General features: G+C 44.9%; 1 protein-coding gene across 1 annotated transcript in view; it reads right to left on the bottom strand.

The window, feature by feature from the left end:
* Nucleotides 1-15881, bottom strand: part of PCOLCE2 (procollagen C-endopeptidase enhancer 2) — a 321396-nt gene extending 305515 nt beyond the window's left edge. Inside the window, exon 1 of the mRNA XM_085633604.1 lies at nt 15664-15881. Coding sequence (XP_085489730.1) covers nt 15664-15740 — 77 coding nt within the window. The 5' untranslated portion in view covers nt 15741-15881. The remainder of the gene's footprint in view (nt 1-15663) is intronic.
* Nucleotides 15882-19803: the final 3922 nt, after the last annotated feature.

Below are 19803 nucleotides of genomic sequence, written 5' to 3'. Positions count from 1 at the left end.
TATGGAGCACGATATTAGATGAAGATGTGATAGAATCAATTTTAGTACGTTCTTTTTTAACTTTGAGATATTTAGCAAGGAGATTACCAGATTTGTTTTGTGCACTATAGTATTTAGCGCTAGATTTAAGTAAATATAGATTTGCAGAATCAGTAGAAACTTTATTAAAAGAAAGTTTGGCGCTAATGAGTTCCTTTAAGGTAGACTGGCTTTTTGACAAGTAATAAAGGTGTTCCAGCTTTTTAATTTGTAAATTATGTGCCTGAGACGAGAGAGAAGCTGCACGTCGCTTTTGGGCAACAAAGGATATGATAAAATCCCTAGAGGCAGCTTTAAAGGAATCCCATACAAGTCGAGAAGATAACTGAGGGGATTCATTTTCTTCGAAAAATAAGGAGGCAAACTCGAGAAAGGCTGGCGTGAACTTAGGATCTAATAAAAGAGAGTTATTAAATCTCCAGCGTCTAGTCCCTTTAATGGGAGGAAGTAGATCTAAACTTAAGGAAACCGGGGCATGATCAGAAATTAGTAGAGAACCTATGTCTGAATGAGAAATGCGCTGAAGTAGAGCCTTGGAAATAAAGAGGTAGTCTATTCGGGATTGCGAAGAAGGAGCAGGTGAATAATAAGTATATTCTTGTAGTGTGGGATGACAGAGTCTCCAAGAGTCCACAAGAGCTCTTTGAGAAATAGTGGAAGTGAATTGAGAATGTGTAAAAGAAGGGACAAATCTGGAGCTGGAGTGCCTGTCAATAAAGGGATCTACAACCATATTACAATCCCCACCAAAAATCAAATACTCATCTGTACATTGCATTAAAAGTGAAAGAATTTGGGGCCAAAACAATTTATCTTGCGTAGTGGGAGCATAAACATTAAAAATAGTGAGAGGAATCTTGTTAATCAGTAAGGAAATCACAACCCATCTACCATCAGAATCATTATCCTAGACCCTCAAACTTTTAATGAGTTCATTTCCAAAGGATACACCAAGCCAACATTGCTCTCAGGTCGGACTAACATCTGCCTCTCATCTTTTGAACACACTCCGGGATCAGTCTGGCTTATGTCTGCATTTGCATAGGACTCCATGACCTACCACTGGGAAATGTCATTGACTGGTAGTATGAAGGAGGGAACCGATTAATATATGTACTGCTTTAAATTCCTTGCCTATTGTAAGACAGAGCAGTACCCAGCTAAGCAGGCTAAAATCCTAACAAGCATTGGCATAGCCAATAGTTTTCGCCTTTGGGACCTTATATGTATTTAGTTATGCAGCACAATATCCTTGGTGCAACAACATAAACTGTTGCATGGCTAAACACTTATAAGGTCCCAAAGGCGAGACCTATTGGCTATGCCAATGCTTGTTGTTTATGTCATGTCCCTGTTTTTTGGGGAAATCTGGTCGACCACCAATGAGAGGCGCCATTCTGTTGTCTCTTGAGCTGTCTATTTGAGATTGGTATGTTATGTACAACAGGTAAGAAATCTTTAAAATCCGCTCCATGCTCCTTAAGAACAGGTATTAATACTTGGGCTTTCTGCTATCCTGATCCTGGAATTATTCTCTACCACAGAGGTTTGAAATGTCCATAGCAGAGCTCCCCAAGGGAGGAAATCAATGTAGGTATGTGGGGTGCAGCTAAGCAAGAGCACACAGGGATGTGAGCTTCCACCGAGGCACTGCACAGAGTGATGCTCAGGAGGAAGGATAAGGCAAGAGCAAAGCAAAGGGCATACACAGCAATGCACAATACAGTACCCACTGCCCAGGGCCAGACTGGCTGTAATGGGCACCAGGCGTTTTCCCGGTGGGCCGGAAGGGTAGGTGCCAGTTCAGTGCTGCAATATCGGTCCCCTGTAATAAAAGCGCAGCAGCAGTGTTTCCAGCCTTTTGGAAATGACTGCCATAGACGACAATGGAGTGGTCCTGATGCTGGAGATACAGGCAGAAAAGATGCTCAATGATGCTCCTGGAGCTGTGCAGTCATTGGGGATGAACTGTGGTTGATCTCTATGTCCATTGGTGGGTTGAGGCGACTTTGACCAAGGCACTTGGGTCCCACAGTGTCCTCTTTGCGACAGTGGAAGACCAGCTGCAGCGGGGCATCCGATCTCGTGACACAGCAGTCACAGCGAATATCCTTGGTGGGGGCTAGTGTCCCACTTGGATGAATGATCTTCTTTCTGACAGCAAACGTGGGTATGGCAACACAGGTGAAACTTTTGACTATAATGAATATGTCTCTTTGTGTGCCCCATGGCGGCCAGCAGCGATCCCTCAGGAGTGGCTACTGCTTTGCAGGTTTGGGCTTCCTCAGCTTTGATGTCCCTAGTGCTGTTCCAGGGGGCCAGCTGACTGACCCTTGGAGTCACTGCTTCGATCTGGGGCTGGGGATAAACTTTTTTCCAAGCCAGGAGCCACAGACATAGTCAAAACTCACTAGCCCAAAGTGCAGTGGGTGCAATCCTTCAGACGTTGCAGCCTCTCTTCTTTCAGCTTCTAAGGCAGCAGGACACTCCCCTCTCGGTCCTCTCTCCAAATCCATGGCGTGCTGAGGTTCATGGTGCCAGAGATGCCCATTATATCCCAGGAAAGTGCTCTGAGGGGTCAACGTAGTCACTAGCTAAAGGGCAAGTAGGTCCGCTCCTCTTCGTGACAAAGTTCCAGTGATGTGTGGCATTTGGCGATCCCAGAGTGCAATATTCTTGCCGCTCTCAAGATGTCTGAATCTTCCCTCGACTGTGAGAAGCTTGGTAGCCCACCCCAGAGGTGTGGCTACCTAAGAGCTACACACCCATGGGAAAACCGGTTTGGGGACGGGTTTTCCCTCTCTGGCCCTGTCTCAAGCTTGTCTACATGTACAAAAGGCATCCTGCTTGGGAGTGTTGTCACAAGCGGCCCTTCAAAGGTGGCTTCCCCTTTGAAGCTTGCCTTCTGGGAGAAGAGGTCACACCTCACTCTGCGGCAACTGCCTTTTTTCCTGAGCCTAGAAGTCATTCATACATCTCCTCAGGTGGGCAGAAATCTGTTTGTTGGCCAGGGTGTGTGTAAAGCCACTGAACCAGCTGGGCCAAAGAGGAGTACGTTTCTAAAAGTTTCTTAACTTTAAAAGTGACATAAATCTCGACTTGCCATCCAGTTGGATTTAATGCCATGATTAATTTGATATCTTACAGTACCCAGTTAGGGAGTCCCATTCAGAAGTTAGCCAGGCTGGGATGCCAGCATGTAACCCTGTGTCACCAATAGGCCTACACACTTTCCAAAGTAAAATGATAACTTTTAAGGGTTTTGCAGCTAAGACATTTATAAACCTATATGTCTTCCTTAACAATATACTGCCCCCTGCTATAGGGCTCTATAGGCCTTCCTTAGGGGAGACTTATATATACTATTAAGGGAATGAGTCGCTTTATAATTGGTTTTAATGGCAAAGTCGAAACAGAAGTGAACACACTGCTCTTCCAATCTGTAGTGGCAGGCTGGTAGCCATTTCGTCGTTTGTCACACACAGAGTGGCACAAACCTTGTTGCATACCTGGGTGGACATTCTGTTTACATGCCCTTGGTACTCTGCGTACCATATACTAGGGACTTATAAGCAAGTCACTACTTGAATTGGGGACATCCAATTCATTATAACCTTTGTAATGGGTCGGAACACTGGCACTGTGGTCTGATAGCAAGAATCAGTGCACTCTCAGAGTAAAAAAACAAGCATCTAATAGTACAAATAGGGGCAAAAGGTGGGGCAAACCTGCAAAAAGGCCTGTTTCCTTACATAATTTTTTTATTAAAAAATAAAATGTTTGAGGACATTATGCGCAGTCATTACCTGCATGAACATGGATGGACATGTATAAATTCAGATAAAGAGCTTTGCAAACATTACCGGTATGCCTAAATTAGTAATATCCAGAAATGTTTGGGAATAATTAGTGTTCCAAGTTTTATGGTATTTGTTTATTGACCATTTACATATGTATTTACCCATATTTATTTTTTGCCCATATTATTAATATGTGCCCCTATTTATTGCGTATTTTATGGACAAATCAAAATGAACATAGTATATTTCCACATGTATTTAACTGATAAATGTATACTCATACTTTGATGCCTGTCGAGTTTTGGATGAAATAATGACTTATAGTACCAACAAATGGTCATATAAAGTTATTTAACAACATTGTATCCCTTTTTTAAATTGTTCATGTTGTCAAACTGACAGCATGGAGGGTCATTGAAAAGAAGACCAATTTTCTGTATTTTCTATTTTGAACAATAAATTCATACAGGAGTAATGTTGTTTTCTGTCTATATATATGTAAAAATATTATTGATAATGGAAAACTGGGAGCCTCTTTTAAATTGTCCAAACCGTCAACATACACAGGTATTGGCCTGGAAGCTTTGAATGACAGCATGTAAAGTCATGGAAAAGAACAGCAGTTTTCTATATTTTTCTGTTTAAAAAAATAAATAATCACAGGAGGAATGTTCATTTCTGTCGTTATTTCTAAGTAAAAATCAGAAACAACAAAAAACTGGGAGGCTTAATCATAATTTAAGAATGGCGTTAGTAAGATGGAAGATTTGGTCTGCCCACAAAGGGCAGGCAAGATGGAAGATTGATTCTGAACACAAAGGGCAGGCAAGATGGAAGATTGATTCTGAACACAAAGGGCGACCCCATCTCCCACTTATTCCTCCTCTTTCTTAACTTCAGATAGTTTGGAGGCAATGCACAGAGCTTTTTTCCAGACAACCCTTAGAGGTTTTGGATGCAGAGGCTACTGCAATCTGAGCAGGAAAACTCGACCCTAGTCTGGACCTTGAAATCATGAGATGCTCTTCACATTGATGGCAGAGTGACATCAGCCAGCTTCCACACTTTATATAGAAATCCGGCAGCTGCAGAAAAGCTCACTGATCATTTCTTGGGCTTGGACATTTGGGTTCCCTTGCTGCTGAAGTTGATCCAGAGTATGAATCTGGCATATTGCCCAAATCCTCAGGCCTAGGACTTGGCCTCTGGACCTGCTGAAGCTCTGCTTCCCAGACCTCCTGCTGACCTTGCCCTTTGTAGAACCACACAGCCAGCACACGTCATCCTAGGGCCTGATCCCGGTGTACCCCTCACACCACGACAAAAGTGGGCTCTCGATGATTAGACTTTGATGAATACTCGTGCTAGCAAACACCCACTGAGCCCCTTGAACTCCTCAGCGTAAGACTAAATCTGGTGCAGAAGATCATGATGATGAACGCATTTGTGTCAGCTCCCTTCAAACCACTGGCTTGTTTGGCATGAGACGTTGGCAATTAAGCTTGGATCAGCGCAGAGGCGTAGTTTAGTCTCACTGTCATGCTGCAGAAGAGCACGGTTGAAATGCATGAGTGAATATTTTGCATCTACATCCCTGATTCCAAGTTCAAGGTTAAATTCCATAACACAGCTGAGTGATGTCTGGTCTGGGACCCATATACGCGCTTTCCAAGAACTGCAAGAAACGTACGCACTTAACTCCACACAATTTTACAAATACTTGCAACTTAGGCATGCTCTCGCTACTCATGTCCACAGTGACACCTTTGGTCCCGGAGTTCAACCAACTGGAGGCAAAATGGGGGCAATGGGGAAGGGTGGCGTCTGCCAGATATACTGTACACTCATTATTAATGCATCTCCTACCCTCGATCACCTTCGATTGCCCTGGAAGCGATGGATAGGACCTATGGAGGACGATGATTGGCGGGATGCCCTTATGGGCCCTGAGTTATAACTATCTCGTCCAGACTGAGATTAATTCAAGTGTACTCCCTACACTGTCTATACCTCCCCCTTCCAGATTACATCGCGCCGGTCTCCTCAAGAGCCCTGCATGCCCCAGCTGTGCAGAGACCATGTGGATTTCTATCATATGGTCTGGTCATGTACAGTAAAAGGCAAGTATTGGTCTGCCATAGTTACAGAACTCACCAAGGTACTGAGGGGGCAGCCCCACACACTCCTCTGGTCCGCCTCCTGGGGATTCTGGAGGGTTCGGGAGGATTCCGGGCAGATAAGGCATTCTTGGACACAGTTACCATGGTGGTTAAGAGAGGCATAGCCACCAAGTGGAAACACCCCCCACCCTCCACTGTGACACAATGGTATAAGGGACTGGATTGGTGGACTGTGCAAGAGAAACCTGTATAGGAAGCATGAGGCTGCCCGAGGAAACATGAACGAATGTGTGGGAAGTGGTTGGGTCAACTAAAGTGAGTTGGGCGAAGCCGTGATACATGTATCCTTCTAATGGCAATGCATTTCTATTTTGTAATGATTCTAAATGTTCCTATTTGCATGGATTTCACCGTGTACGAAACTGAGAGGTATCCTGTCAATCTATGTGTGGTTGTACTATTGTTAATGAAATCAATCAAAATTGAATATAAAAAAAATAGTTCCAATGCTGCTTTACGAAACGCAGTCGTTTACAACGCAAGTCGTTACAACGACGCCTTGTTACCTCGCATCGCATTACAACGCAAATCATTAAAATGACTTGCGGTAGGGGGGGCACTGGAGTTTGGAATAGTATAATTTACTATTGCAACTCTAGTGTGTGCAACAGTAGGGAAGGTGTTGGATTGAAAATCCAACAAATTCAACAACTTCCGCCCGCTGCCGCAAGTCATTGTAACGACTTGCTTAGTAATGGCATGCGATGTAACAATGCATCGTTGTAACGACTTGCGTTGTAAACGCATGCGTTGTAAATGATGCGTTGTGAAGGTTGTTTCCCGCTGCTTCCATGGTTTTTGTACTGCATGCACATTATTTTGATTAACATTTTTGTATGGTATTCGCTTCCATGCTACTATGTCCTTTTTATATAGGATATGATATAAAATCAATTTCCAATTAAGTACCAAGAATCGGATGGTGCAATGTTTTAGTTAGTCTAAGGGCATACTAGGAATTAATGTGAAATGTGCACTCTCTTCGGTTTAATGCTTCTTTTATGGAGACGATTGCCATGGATATAGATGGATTAAGTTAAGAATAATTAGACAAATGTGTTTCAAATGTTAATGCTTACTGTTGCACATTACTATGCTATGTCACTTTATGTATCAATGCTGCTAGAAAAGTTTGTAATGTTTTCTTGATCACTTGGAAGCATCTGCCCAATAATAAAAAATTAAAAAAACTTTTTTGTGTCAGTTCCCTTCAAACCACTGGCTTGCTTGGCATGAGACACTGCCAATTACGCCTTGGATCAGCGCCGTTCAGTCTCACTGTCATGCTACAGAAGAGCATGGTTGGAATGCATGAGGGAATATTTTACATCAGCCCTGATTCCAAGTTAAAGGTTAAATTCCAATCCTTTGGCAAACAGGAGTTTTCACAGGAATCAGAATTACCAGTTGTGCGATAATTATCACAGTTTCGCAGTTTTCCCCCCAATAAACTTCAGCAGGTCAAATATATCAGAGAAAAGGCCTGAAAAAGGCCAAAACATGTAGGGCTCGATTCACAAAGGTAAAGTGAGACGAAAGTCTAACTTTACGACTTTCGGTATTCACAAAGGGCATTTGCTACTTGTAAATGTCCTTTGTGAGTACTTAAAGTCGAACTTTACGACTTTCAAGTATACACAAATGCCCTTTGTGAATACCGAAAGTCGTAAAGTTAGACTTTCGTCTCACTTTACTTTTGTGAATCGGGCCCGTAGAGTTTGGTGTGTTGCCTACTTACTGCTTCTGTGTGCTGTGCTTCATTTCAATTTTGAAAAGTTAGCTTTACCATATCTGGTAAATACGTCACACCAAGATACCAGGTGTGGTAAATACCCCACTCTGTTCCATACAACTTAAAAATCAGCGCCTAAAAGTAAATTCAATCATCACACCTTTTTGTCACATACAGTTCTTTATCTCATACATCTAGCGTATACAAAGTGCAACCCCTTGTGTTATTTTTTACTGCAAGACACATTGCTTCACTTTAAAGCATAACAAAGGCGTTTCTATGGATGCCAAAGAGTTGTTCATCTAATGGTTGGCGTCCCTAGCAACCACATTCAGACCATGGGCCCTTGATAAGCTTCGGCACGCTCAGCAGCAAGCCTGCTAGTGCTGCTGGACTGCTGGTGCTCACATACAAATGTATTGCTTTCAGCAGTTTTGCCAAAGACAATAAGTGTTGCCTTTAATTGAAAATGCAAGCCAGTCCTATTCGCTATACCATTTCTTATTGTCTGAGGGGTGTTTATTGACAACACTAAGAGATCCTTTGGTTACGGTGTATAATGACATTTAAAAAAGGCAGTAAAATAGAACAGCACAGTCGAGAAGGCCACACAGAGACCGAAATGCAGTGCAAATTCGAAAACAAGAATACAGCATACAGTAATGCATGGTACAGTCTGCCAAAGGTACACACCCTAGTGAGTCAGGGTTGAATCAGGCAAAGCAAAGCAGTATTTAGCAATGTATGACACACTCAGTAACATTTACAAAAACACAGTGATAAAGAGCAGAGACAGGCAACATTCATAAAACATTTAGCAATGAAGAAACAGAAAGGCAAAGTCACAGAGCATGCAGAGGGGTAGAGTTAGCACATTTCTACGCCATAAATACAGGTACACTACACTCAAGGAAGGTTATGTATCATAACACAATGAAGGGCACAAACACGCAAATATACACAACATCCAGCAAGGCAGGGCACAGTCTAAAAAGGCAACAAAGAACGGGCCAAGGATAGGAAAAGCTGCTCAGCATAGAGGACAGCTCAAACATCCTGGCGAAGATAAGGAACATATAGCAATGTAGGTCAAATCTACATAGAATATTAGAACGCAGTCCACCGTAAGGCAAAGCAACACAACTCACTCCGGGCAGTGAGGTCCACCGTAAGGCAAAGCAACACAACTCACTCCGGGCAGTGAGGTCCACCGTAAGGCAAAGCAACACAACTCACTCCGGGCAGTGAGGTCCACCGTAAGGCAAAGCAACACAACTCACTCCGGGCAGTGAGGTCCACCTTAAGGCAAAGCAACACAATTCACTCCGGGCAGTGAGGTCCACCTTAAGGCAAAGCAACACAACTCACTCCGGGCAGTGAGGTCCACCGTAAGGCAAAACAACACAACTCACTCCGGGCAGTGAGGTCCACCGTAAGGCTAAGCAACACTACTCACTCCGGGCAGTGAGGTCCACCTTAAGGCAAAGCAACACAACTCACTCCGGGCAGTGAGGTCCACCGTAAGGCAAAGCAACACAACTCACCCCGGGCAGTGAGGTCCACCGTAAGGCAAAGCAACACAACTCACTCCGGGCAGTGAGGTCCACCGTAAGGCAAAGCAACACAACTCACCCCGGGCAGTGAGGTCCACCGTAAGGCTAAGCAACACTACTCACTCCGGGCAGTGAGGTCCACCGTAAGGCAAAGCAACACAACTCACTCCGGGCAGTGAGGTCCACCGTAAGGCAAAGCAACACAACTCACCCCGGGCAGTGAGGTCCACCGTAAGGCAAAGCAACACAACTCACCCCGGGCAGTGAGGTCCACCGTAAGGCAAAGCAACACAACTCACTCCGGGCAGTGAGGTCCACCGTAAGGCAAAGCAACACAACTCACTCCGGGCAGTGAGGTCCACCGTAAGGCAAAGCAACACAACTCACTACGGGCAGTGAGGTCCACCGTAAGGCAAAGCAACACAACTCACCCCGGGCAGTGAGGTCCACCGTAAGGCAAAGCAACACAACTCACCCCGGGCAGTGAGGTCCACCGTAAGGCAAAGCAACACAACTCACTCCGGGCAGTGAGGTCCACCGTAAGGCAAAGCAACACAACTCACTCCGGGCAGTGAGGTCTACCGTAAGGCAAAGCAACACAACTCACTCCGGGAAGTGAGGTCTACCGTAAGGCAAAGCAACACAACTCACTCCGGGCAGTGAGGTCCACCGTAAGGCAAAGCAACACAACTCACTCCGGGCAGTGAGGTCCACCGTAAGGCAAAGCAACACAACTCACCCCGGGCAGTGAGGTCCACCGTAAGGCAAAGCAACACAACTCACTCCGGGCAGTGAGGTCCACCGTAAGGCAAAGCAACACAAATCACTCCGGGCAGTGAGGTCCACCGTAAGGCAAAGCAACACAACTCACTCCGGGCAGTGAGGTCCACCGTAAGGCAAAGCAACACAACTCACTCCGGGCAGTGAGGTCCACCGTAAGGCAAAGCAACACAACTCACTCCGGGCAGTGAGGTCCACCGTAAGGCAAAGCAACACAACTCACCCCGGGCAGTGAGGTCCACCGTAAGGCTAAGCAACACTACTCACTCCGGGCAGTGAGGTCCACCGTAAGGCAAAGCAACACAACTCACTCCGGGCAGTGAGGTCCACCGTAAGGCAAAGCAACACAACTCACCCCGGGCAGTGAGGTCCACCGTAAGGCAAAGCAACACAACTCACCCCGGGCAGTGAGGTCCACCGTAAGGCAAAGCAACACAACTCACTCCGGGCAGTGAGGTCCCCCGTAAGGCAAAGCAACACAACTCACTCCAGGCAGTGAGGTCCACCGTAAGGCAAAGCAACACAACTCACTACGGGCAGTGAGGTCCACCGTAAGGCAAAGCAACACAACTCACCCTGGGCAGTGAGGTCCACCGTAAGGCAAAGCAACACAACTCACCCCGGGCAGTGAGGTCCACCGTAAGGCAAAGCAACACAACTCACTCCGGGCAGTGAGGTCCACCGTAAGGCAAAGCAACACAACTCACTCCGGGCAGTGAGGTCTACCGTAAGGCAAAGCAACACAACTCACTCCGGGAAGTGAGGTCTACCGTAAGGCAAAGCAACACAACTCACTCCGGGCAGTGAGGTCCACCGTAAGGCAAAGCAACACAACTCACTCCGGGCAGTGAGGTCCACCGTAAGGCAAAGCAACACAACTCACCCCGGGCAGTGAGGTCCACCGTAAGGCAAAGCAACACAACTCACTCCGGGCAGTGAGGTCCACCGTAAGGCAAAGCAACACAAATCACTCCGGGCAGTGAGGTCCACCGTAAGGCAAAGCAACACAACTCACTCCGGGCAGTGATGTCCACCGTAAGGCAAAGCAACACAACTCACTCCGGGCAGTGAGGTGTTCTGTACTTCCGAGGGGAGGTTGCAACATTAGCAAGGTGGTATGTTTTCCCTCAAAAAGTATATATTGTAACTTCTTAATAAGGAAATACCCATGACTGCTTCAAATCATGTGCAGATCACTGTGATGCGTTGCATGGTGGGATGGGACACAGGACACAGCAGCGAGGCAATAGGCACCAATGACCTCTGACTGCATGTGTGAGGTGGAGAAAAAAGAAAAAACTGAAAAAGTCAATGTGCTAGGGTATGTCTGCATTATGATTAAGGCTGACAATTTTCCATTTTTACTGAGATTAGGTTTTTTTTTTTTTTACATATGGCAAAAAATTGAAATTTGGCTGTTTTTTTAGTGATTCTAAATTCTGTCACTCCTGACCGCTAGGTCACTGGCTTTATGGATTGACAGGAAAAGGAGTTAAAAACAGACGAAGTTTCCTAATAAGCTTTAAACAACTGAGGATGTGTGCAAGCTTTATACTAAATGTGAATGTTTTCATATGACTGTATTAATTTAATTATGTGGGTATTCACAGCAATGAAACCAGTCAGGCATTCCGGTATAAGCTCACATGTTTTGGTTAAACAAACTCCTCGGATGCCCGCAACTTCATCTGCGGAGTTCCGCAAGGTTTCTCCTTGAGAGCAACCCTTGTCTACACATACATGATCCCTCTAGCCAGCAGCATCCACTCTCACATCAACGTCCTCTCCCAGGCTGACGATGTGCAACTTATTCTCTCCCTCACATACAACATGCTAAAAACCCAGATCAAGTTCAATGCCTGCATGATTGAAATCACCCTCTGGTTGAAGACTAACTGTCTAAAGCTAAACATTGACAAGACCAAAATCATGATCTTTGGAAAGAGCACATCACTGTGGGACTTCACATGGTGGCCAACAGAGATAAGACCAACACCCACTCCCACTACCCACGGCAAGAACCTTGGAATCATCATTGACAGCAAACTCAACATGACTTCCGCCTCATGCTTCCATACCCTGAAGATGCTATTGTAGATTTTCAAATGGCTCCTACTAAACACCTGCCCAGGTCAAAAGCAAGCTAGACTACGGGAACACCCTCTATGCCGGAATCAACAAAAGACTCACAAGATGAGTCCAGACCATTCAAAACTCGGCAGCCAGAATCACTCTGAACCTCCTATGGCACACCCACATCACACCACACCTGTAGAAGCTCCACTAGGTTCCCATTCACAAGCAAGCACAATTCTAACTCCTCACCCACACTTTCAAGGCACTGTATAACAATGGCCCAGCATACCTCAACAATTGCATCTGCTTTCACAAACCTTTCAAACACCTCCACTCATCCAGACTCCTACTTGCACAAATCCCATGCACACGCAAAACCAGATCCGAAAGTCGAGCCTTCTACAACGCTCCTAAAGCGAGGAACAACCTGCCACTACACAGAAAAGGCTCCTCCTCACTTCCTGAATTTCTCAGGAAGGTGAAGATCTGGCTTTTCGAGTAATCTCAGTAGGCCCTAGATGTGCCTAGACTCACACTAGCTCACCACCAGGATACCCTCCAGGGTAATATAGTGCGCTCTAAAAATCTGCATAACATAACATGTAGAACTAAACACTGACAAAATTAGCAAAAAATAAATGTGGATGAATACAGATGGACATATCAAAAAAATTATGATATACATCAGAAGAAAAAACTAGACTTGGAAAGATGTTGACAGATGATAAGAGTGTTCAATCCCACCAGGTTATCCAATGGCCCTGCTTCACCTTCTGCAACATTACAGACTTTAGGCTCCCTCTCTAGTGGTTCTATGTCACAATATCAAGATCAATAATAATTCCCTGGACAAACATCGACTCCAAAAAAATCAACTACCAGCGTATCGCCATGGTAAGGATACATAACGAAATTTAGATTTACTATTCTTAACTCCACATCTCCTTTCCTTGATATATGTTGATGGCTGTTATTATTGAGATAACCAAAGTGCAGGTCAATATTAAAACGTCACGTGTATGTGTATCTGTGCTCTTGAACTATAGGATGGTGAATCAGGCATTTGCGGTCATTGCCATACAAATAAGAACTCACTATAAGAACTCAGAAAATAAAGTTTTGAATCAAGAGTTACGAAGAAGTTCAAGCCACGCAACCATCAGGGGTAGGCACCAGGGCACCAGAGCCCTGAGAGGTGCATTGAACAGCGACAAAGCTGTAGCTTACTACCCCCAACAGCAGCCAATGGGGCCATTTCCCTTGATTGCACTAGGGTCCATGGCCTCCTTGCTACCCTAATGACAACAATATGGCGGTGAAGAAGCCATTTGAGCTTTATAAAGCTCAAAGTCAGCGGACACCTGAACAGGAATAGCGAGGAGTGACGATCGGTGAACGAATGGGTGGATGGCTTCAGAACCCTCAAGTGTCATGGGCGTTAAACCTGAGATGTGTTGCCGGTTCCCGGTACTGTTTTGTCGAGTTACTCCCTGAAATCGGCTTACTGTAAATATACCTTTTGTAACATTTCAAAAATACTTTTTCCACGCGGAAGTAAAGTACAGATGATGTAGTTCAGAATACTGTGCTGTACATGTTTAGTACATCACTTGCTGACTCACAATGATAGAAATGATGCCTCTAAAACATTACAAGAAGTCAGAAGGTCTTTAGAATTGTAAAAAATTATCTGCAAATATATTGAGGATGACAAATGCTTTTTTGGGTTGATGGCACAAGGCAATAGCCCTTCCCTTCGACCGTGGCGTAGTAAGCGTGTCAATGGCCCCAGTGCAATGAAGGAAATGGTCCCCCTGGTTGCTGTTGGAATTATAAAATACAGCAATAGTCAGCGTTCTTTGGGCCCTTCGGCCTCTGTGCGTGAGGCAAGATCACGAGATGGCGGGGAGTGGGGCAGTTGAGAGTGGCGCTAAGACCACGAGTGCAGGAGGTCATAACTATGGGGGCCGTAGAGGCGCAATGTTGCAAGACGATGGATTGTCGAAGAGAGATGTTCAAAAGGATGTGAGCGGCCTCCGAGTGTCCTACCACCCTCTGTGTGTACCCAGCAATGAGCAATCCGTGAGGGCACAAAATGTAGAGGCCTTGGGCTCCAAGTGTCCGTGACACCTTTCCCTAATGGCAGAAGAGGAGGATAAACAATACCACCCTAAGATGGTCAGTAGTTCCAAGTGTATTTTAATTATGATTACGGAACCCCAAAGAGGTCCACATAAAATCGCGAAATGACATGTATAAATAGGATAAGATTCTAATTTACAGTTGAGTACACTCAATAAAATATTCCACCCTATCATGAGATCTAACAATTATAAAAGATATCCAAGGTTCAAAAAGCTTTCATTTAACAAAATTCCTACAAACAGCAATATGCTATGCAGAGCAAAATATAAAGTCTTTCATGCCATCAGTGCAAGAATTTAGGAAATATATAGAAAATAAAAAATAAAAATGTACCAAGACGTTGCAATAGAACAATACAAATAACTAATACATAAAATGTAAGAAATACCCACATAGGGAACGCAATCAGCCTCTACAGCATACAAATTAGGACACAGATATGGTCATGGTTTGTCCCAGGGGCTAGGAATGATGGCAAGGGGGTCAGACACTGAGGGGGTGTTAGCTGTAGAAGTACAAAAGCGGCTTCTGAAGAAAGAGTGACCCCAGACCCGGCGACGTGAAAGCAGAGAAGCCATGAGGCAGACACGGGGAGGAAGGCAATGTTTCAGAGCGCGTGAGGGCAGCAGAGGAATGCCGGCAGCATCGCGACAGCCCACCGTGAGGTGAGCACACGGCGAGAAACCCACCAGGGCGGTGCACTAACGACACAGACCTTCTGGAAAGGATGCAGTAGTCGTGCCTGCCAGCCGGGGAACTGTGAGAGCGGATTTATTTCGAACGAAGTCTGTGGCTCGCTCTTCTTATATTTGGTATTTAAACAAACGATTTAAATGGAGGGTGGGGGAAAAGCCACCAGAAAGAGCTGTACAACGAGCACACCGACACACAGGGTAAGAGAGTGTCAGGCACACATCGAAGAGTAAACTGGTCGCACTCAGCCTGCTCGGGACAGGCGCAGATAAGGTAAAGTATGACGTAGGTGGAGAAGAGGCAGACAGTCCCATCCCCGGACAGCCTGCGCAAGGAAAGAGGACAGTGGCAGAACTCATTAAATGAGGGACAGACGAGACACATGGCAGTGACACGTGAAGCAGGAGGCAGGACAATACTGACTAGAGCTAAGACACTTGTTTGTGGGTAAAGCCAGCCCGGGGGGTGCAGGGAAGACAGGGAGAGACCCATGAGGAGGATTTACTTCAAATACCAAAATGTAAAAGTTAACGCCCGGGCGTGACTAGCTGCTGGCACCTACGTGGGGGAGCTGGGGATCTGTGGTTACCATATTCTGCCCGCTGAGGACCAGAGAGGTATGCTTTGCCCCCCTTTTGCTCATGACCCCCGAGGGCGGCTCTCACCTCACGTGCGGCTGCTGGCTGCAGCCCAGTCCAGCCAGCAGAAGAAGTCCGCCCAAGAACCACATGGCATCCCTCATCTTTGGTGGCACGGTGCGCGCAGTGTGTGGCACTGACAGCCGGGGGTCCACGTGGGCGCTTTAAAGGTGGTCGCAGCGCGCGCTGACTCCACGTCCGCTTCCCTCGGGGCGCTGCTGCAGGAGCCGCCGCCGCTGCTGATGAATATAGCAGTTGTTCCTCGAGAGGAGGGAATAGGTTTTCCTAAAACCAGGACCTCCCCCGTTTTCCTCCTCCCCTCGTACCCCCCTCCTCCCTCTCTAACCCTTCACTGTTCAAAAATAGCATTTATTTCACACTCAAAGATAAGGAAAGTAACACGCAGGAAGCTATGTATGCAATGTACACAGTCACTCCCCATACATTTCTATACCTCGCAGCGCTCGCAGCAGTTACACACCACCCAGACCCTGGCAGACTCGGGGTTTTGGTGAGGGGGGGGGGGGGTATATTTGTTATGTTCAGTGGTCTACGTCAAAGATGGCATTACGTTACAGAGACCAGTAATGGCGTCATCGTCCCTCCCTGCCCCTCCCACCAGCCACTGACTACCCACAGGCGCGATGCTAGCAATAGTATAGCAGGTGCAGTGGCACCGGGGAGCATGGTGTGAAGGCCCACTGAAGTTGAATTATGGCTGTGTTTTACAACCAGTTGACCGGTAGACCCGTGTTGGCCCCGTGGCGCCATTGCTGCGGCGTTGGGAACCAGCACCAGCCCTGGGGTCAGAAGTGAACTCGAGCAAAGGAGACTGCTCGCGATTGCAGGGCCAGCCCTCACAACTGGAATTGTGTTACTCCCCCCATAAACAGAACACACAGACTAGTCCCAGGTGGATTCGAAACTACCTTCTGTTATAACGACCAGGTGGAGGTGAGATGTAGTTTTGTGACGTTACAAGAACAACATGTTGAACGTGATGTGGTTCCTTGTCCAATCAGGATGGAGCTTGCAGAACCTCTGCATCAGTGCTTAGAAGTGGATTGCATCATAAAGTCCTCTATTTAAGCACAGCCACTCACACATTGTATGCATGCACCTTTGCCCCATTCATACAATTATTCACACGTTCAGATTTGCTCTTCTTCTCACGCAAAAACGATTAACTGGATGGTAATGTGCACACATTTAAGAGCTATGAGAATTAGTATATGCAAGAATTCATGGACCGCTAACTGAAAAGTTCCTATTGTTTAAGGATGTCGCATCTTTTGAACCATTTTTAGACGAGATCCATCCGCCTTTATCAAAAACCTTGTACCTAAAATTTAGATATGGTACCCTTAGAACTAAGGCCTTTGAAAAAAGCTGGGCGAAATCAGGAAGTGATCTCTGTATCTCATGTACTCATGGTACTAAGGAAGATGATTTACACATACTTCTATTCTGCTCCAGCTATGTAATACCAAGGAAAAAGTGGATAGCACCACTCTGCCATAAAATAGGCTCTAGATCATACAAGGAGGCTGGCAGAATTTTAAAAACTGACACCAGCCAGGTGATAGTTTTTGGAGTTAGTAGGTTTCTTCTCGCTGCTAATTTTATTAGAATAAAGTTGGGTCTACATTTTTAAAGAAAAAGATAAATCGAGGCGATACATTATTTGATATTCTCAAAAAGACCATGATATTAAAACATGTAATTGCTGCTTTATTTTCCAACTAGGTATATGTGGTTGTTGCTTTTATGAATTTCATACGAATTTTTAAGAATTCTTTTTATATAAAAAATGTCCTAGCGGTTACTGATTTAATACTATTTTAATAGTTTTTAAATTATATTTATTGTTAAATTGTATTTTTAACTTTGTAAATTTTCCGCCCGGGTAAAATGTGTTTGACAAAGATTATGAAATTAGATATTGTATACACGGATGCTATGGATATACACGAATAGGTTAGCTTATTTGACCTTTTATTTACTGCTTTTCTTATTTTTTTTTTGTGCTAGCAAATGTCAAAATGTAAGATAACAAATGTTTCTATTGCTCTTTTATGACACAAATGCGTCGAAATAAAGATTTAAATGAATGAATGAAAAAAGAGCTATGAGATATTGATTAATATTACATGTTAAGCCACAGGAATACAGCAGAATATGTGTTATAAAACAAGGTGAGCTTAGTGCCTAGGTCCTAAATTGAAATTGTTGAAAGGAATGGTAAACGAGCATTGGCAGAGACAACAGATCTGGAGTTAATGTCCTACTGTATGCAGACACATCACTTCCACATTGAAGATGAACAAATGTTAGAGACAAAAGACATCCATACTGAAAGCTGCCTTGTAAAATAGTTCCTCATTTTGAACAATGCAAAGCACAAGGGAGGTGTGTGGTAAATAATTTAATTACCGGGACTTAATTTGATGCGGAAAATCTATAACAATAGCTCAGTAAAATAAGAGGCAGAATCCGTGGTATTAGAGGTTCGGAACGGGCTTTATTCCAGAATCAATTTAAATTGGCGCTCCATATTCCATCACCACGAAGGTTCAGGAAGTGAAGACGTTACTTTATTGACAAGTAATCATTTTTATACAATAGGCATTACAGTGAAGCAAATGCAGGAGGCGTAACAATTGATAGCAAAGATAAAACATACATGCGTAGCTAGAGTGGGTGTAACTGGGCGTAACTAAAGAACGTCATCAGGTATGATGTCATAATAGGGTGGTTCCATGAAAGAATTTCGCAATGTCAGCAGAAATACTTGGCAGAAATGCGCGCGCAGCAGCATGACGTGTGATTGACGTGCAACTAGGGGGTGAAGGGGACTTGACATTTAGCTCTACATGTGGCGACAGAAGTCTGGAGGGTCAAGTCAACCTAATCCCAAATCATATCTAACATCCTATGTTTAGAGAACTATGTTATCCAAAAGAGAGGTCTCTTAGAGTAGAATCTTATTCTATACTGACTATACTGACTGTTAGTGCGTGTACAAGCGTCTAAGTGTCTACACAATATGCGGGGGCAGAAATCTTCCATAGTAACAGGGCTATGAATTACTTGCATAAAGACAGAGAAGCCGGGCCTTTTGCTCGGTAGCTGGAAGAATGTTTACTTAAACTACTAGACAGGAATGCATTGGGTAGGGAGCGGAGCAGATAATCTCGAAGGTGAAATACAGTTTTTGGCAGGCAACAGGCTGATGTCAGGCACCGTTAGCTGCGCAGAGAATGAGGACAAAGTTCATGGATACAGATGCGAGCTCAGACTGGAGCTTTCAGAGGCAGAAGGCAGGAAAAGCTTGATGGCAGAATCAGGGCCTACTTGCCTGGACTGTAAAAATGGCATAAGTGAACCATATAAAGCCGGTGGCCTTTCATACTTAGGAATGGAATATCCAGCCCATTCATGGCGGATCTGAAAGAGGACATGTTGGCGGTGGACGCACATGTGTTTGCGTCTTCATAACTGAAACTGGAGGGAACATACATGTACTTGTGATTTATACATGAAACCGTTGGGGTCCAAGATAGGGGACATAACTGACCAGAAAAATCCATATTTCCACATTCCCTCCTTGTCCCCTACTTGCCCGTTAAGAGATATCAATCTTCATCAATCCATCGATCTGTTCATATAGCATCATTTGTTCTTCTTTTTTCTTCTGGAGTGAATGAAATCTTGGTGGTGGAATACACGATGTGGCACACAGACCACAGATCGCTGGTCCACATTGTAGACATAGACAGCAACTGAATAATATGAGGAAGCCAATACCTAGGAAGGATAGGACCTTCCATCCAAAGGTAGACAATACACTCCAAAACCAACCGGACCAAGTCCAGGTGCCTGGATTCTGGTGTATCTGGCTTACAATCTTATGAAGGCGAGTTATGGCTTTATATACAGATGGCGAATTTTCTGGTATGAAAATGCAACAACTTGATCCGATGACCCTACAAGCTCCGCCCCTATCGGCCAGGATGACGTCAAGGACAAGACGATTTTGAAGCACAACAATCCGCATAGCAGACTGCTCTTCTGTTAAATTGCCTAAGGCGGAAATAGTTTCATTCACTACTGCTTCAAGGGTTCTGGTTAATCTACGTATCAGCTTACTATTGGTAACTGTACCTA

Source organism: Triturus cristatus, chromosome 11 (genome assembly GCF_964204655.1).
Source record: "Triturus cristatus chromosome 11, aTriCri1.1, whole genome shotgun sequence".
Taxonomy (NCBI): domain Eukaryota; kingdom Metazoa; phylum Chordata; class Amphibia; order Caudata; family Salamandridae; genus Triturus; species Triturus cristatus.
This window is presented reverse-complemented; position numbering and strand designations above follow the sequence as displayed.